Genomic DNA, 2,411 nt, shown 5'->3' with positions numbered 1-2,411 from the left:
GATACAGTGACGCACGCTGTTGATCGTGGTGTTCAGCGCGTCGGCATTAGGGAGTCCTCGACTTCGCACGCGTGATGTTGCTGCGCTTCCACGTCACGTAGATCCATCTCGTACTGCGTCAACTGGTGCGCGAGCTGCGCCTTGCGGTCCAGAAGTCGGTTCTCCTCTTCGTTCTGCTTCACTGTGAGCTCACGAAAGCTCACGGCGCTCTCGTGGAAGTCGCGTAGAGTGTGAAACAGCCGTTCCTCTGGGGTGGGAGGGGCGACGGGGGCTGGCGTCTTGTGCGTGACAGGCGCAGGGGCTTCCTCCACTGGCGCAGGCTCGTCCGTGTCGTCCTCTGGCGTCTTGTGGATACTGAGACCGGCCCGCGCACCATTCGTACCGTCAGATTTGGCTGGAGACGCCGACGTGTGCACTGTAAGACCCGCTAGTACGCCGCCTGAAGGCGTACTGGTCTTATGGACTGTCAGACCCTGTAACACCGAGCCGGTCTTGACTGGAGGCAGCAAATGCGCCAAATCCGTGGGGTTCGTGGCGCTCCGAGAGCTCCGCGAGCTGTCTGAGCGGTCCGACAGGAGTCGTCCTTCTCGCTGTTGCTGGATGACGTCGTCTTCCTTGAGATCTCCACGTTGCAAGGCCGCCGCGGACTCGTCCGACAGCTGGCGACCGAAACCAGGACGGAACGTCTTCTTCTTCTTCTTCTTGCCGGTTTTCGAGCTCGCGCGCGACGTCGTACTGCTGCTTCTAGAGTACTGAGACGAGTTTAACGCGTCTGTGGGCTTCGAAGTCGCTACGTCAAGGTAGTTGAAGGACCCCGAGCCTCGGGCTGCTTTCCGTTGCTCTCCGTACGTCGGTATAGCCGCCGTCTCTTCATGTACCGGTACAGTCGGTGCGGAACCGATAGGAGCGACGTCCAGACCACTGAATAAACTACCGCTAGGCTGTGTAGAAGGCTGCGGAGCGCCATAGCCTCCATACTGAGTCGGGTTCTGAGTCTGAGACTGATACCTGCTTGCTTTAGTAGCTGGAGGAGCCCTGACGGACATGCCGCCGAACATATCAGGCGCTGGTGCAGGAGCGGGGGCGGGTACGGGTACGGGTACGGCAGTCATGGGGTTACTGTCTTGGGTACTAGGAGGGTACCCTGATGGAGGGTACCCTGCAGCTGAGCCTCCTCCTCCCACAGGAGCGGTAGAATTCTGGCCATTATAAGGCTTGGCCACGGGGGGCGGTAGATTAAAGAACCCTCCACCGACGGGGGGCTCGTCGGCTGCGAGGCCCTGGCGTTGATGGCCTGGGGGGCCGCTCTTCCCATCTTCCTTGTTCTTAAAGAAGCGGCCGAACATGGCTACAGAGTGTGAGCTTAGGTTAGTGGCAGTTGTGCGTTCTACCGGTCAAGGTAGGGCGCACCTTTAGATGCTCGTTTTGACGTCAATTTGCGTGCGTCGGCAGCGGTTCCGGCGCGTTGTGGAGGGTGAAGGACAGGAGATCACGTCCACACGCGTCGTATTGACAGAGCCAACCACTAGGGATTGAGAACCGGGAGCGTCGACGAGGGCTCCACGTGGTTCCTGCTTTGCCTGTGCTCAAAGAATAAAATTGGCGCCGCTCAATTTGCAAACAGAACAAAAATGCTTAGAAAGTAAATAAAAATGCACTTTTAAAGGATCATCACTCTAAAAACATTTTGGCGCTTGTTTCACAGCAACTTAACGTTTTGTTTTCGCAAAAAAAGCAAAGAAAACGGATTTTAGCCCATCACTGATTGGCGAAATGGGCGAGGGAAATCTGAAAAGCGAAAACCCGGTTATTCTGACATTCAACAGACCTTCTAAAAAATATATTTTGTGGGGATCTATTTACCCGTAGCTTAATGATCTTTTTTGACCTTGCAAATTCAAAACACGAGATGTTATTTAATTAAGTTTGAAAGGTCTCTCAATCATTCAATCAACCATCTTGTCCTGTTTTAATACAATATTACGTTAAGCGCTTTCAAAATCTTTCAGCTTCAGCGTTAGGGCATCTCCACCGGTACATGTAGTTGTGTAAGCTAAACGAAAATCCTTTCTGGACCAAATCGTGCGAGATACGGTAGTTTTGCTCAAACAGAGTATGTAAATATATCAAATCGTGCGGGGTAGTTTTGCTCATACAGTGTATGAGTGTATGAGCAAAACTGTTACGCATGATTTGATATTTTTGGTCCAGAAAAGATTTACGTTTAGTTTATATAGTTGTAAGATACATATACGCAATGCCAGAAGTACGGACTTCTGATCAAACTTGCTGCGACTGTGCGTGCATGATTTTTTTAATTTTGGATCGAAAGGATTTACGTATAGCGATGCTATAAGGTCATAGTACACTGTCACGGGACAGGGATGCTTGGGTGTCGTCCCGGAACGCTA

The 2,411-nt window shown here is 52.2% G+C and overlaps 1 protein-coding gene across 1 annotated transcript; it reads right to left on the bottom strand.

Annotated features, from left to right (window-relative positions):
- Nucleotides 1-46: 46 nt before the first annotated feature.
- Nucleotides 47-1,346, bottom strand: PITG_22508 (uncharacterized protein; the record flags this gene model as incomplete). Its single annotated transcript, XM_002909731.1, has 4 exons — nucleotides 47-56; nucleotides 115-839; nucleotides 885-977; nucleotides 1,185-1,346. The coding sequence occupies 4 exons, from the start codon at nucleotides 1,344-1,346 to the stop codon at nucleotides 47-49; spliced, it is 990 nt and encodes a 329-aa protein (XP_002909777.1).
- Nucleotides 1,347-2,411: the final 1,065 nt, after the last annotated feature.

The sequence above is a fragment of the Phytophthora infestans genome, genomic scaffold (assembly GCF_000142945.1).
Source record: "Phytophthora infestans T30-4 supercont1.3669 genomic scaffold, whole genome shotgun sequence".
NCBI lineage: Eukaryota > Oomycota > Peronosporomycetes > Peronosporales > Peronosporaceae > Phytophthora > Phytophthora infestans.
This window is presented reverse-complemented; position numbering and strand designations above follow the sequence as displayed.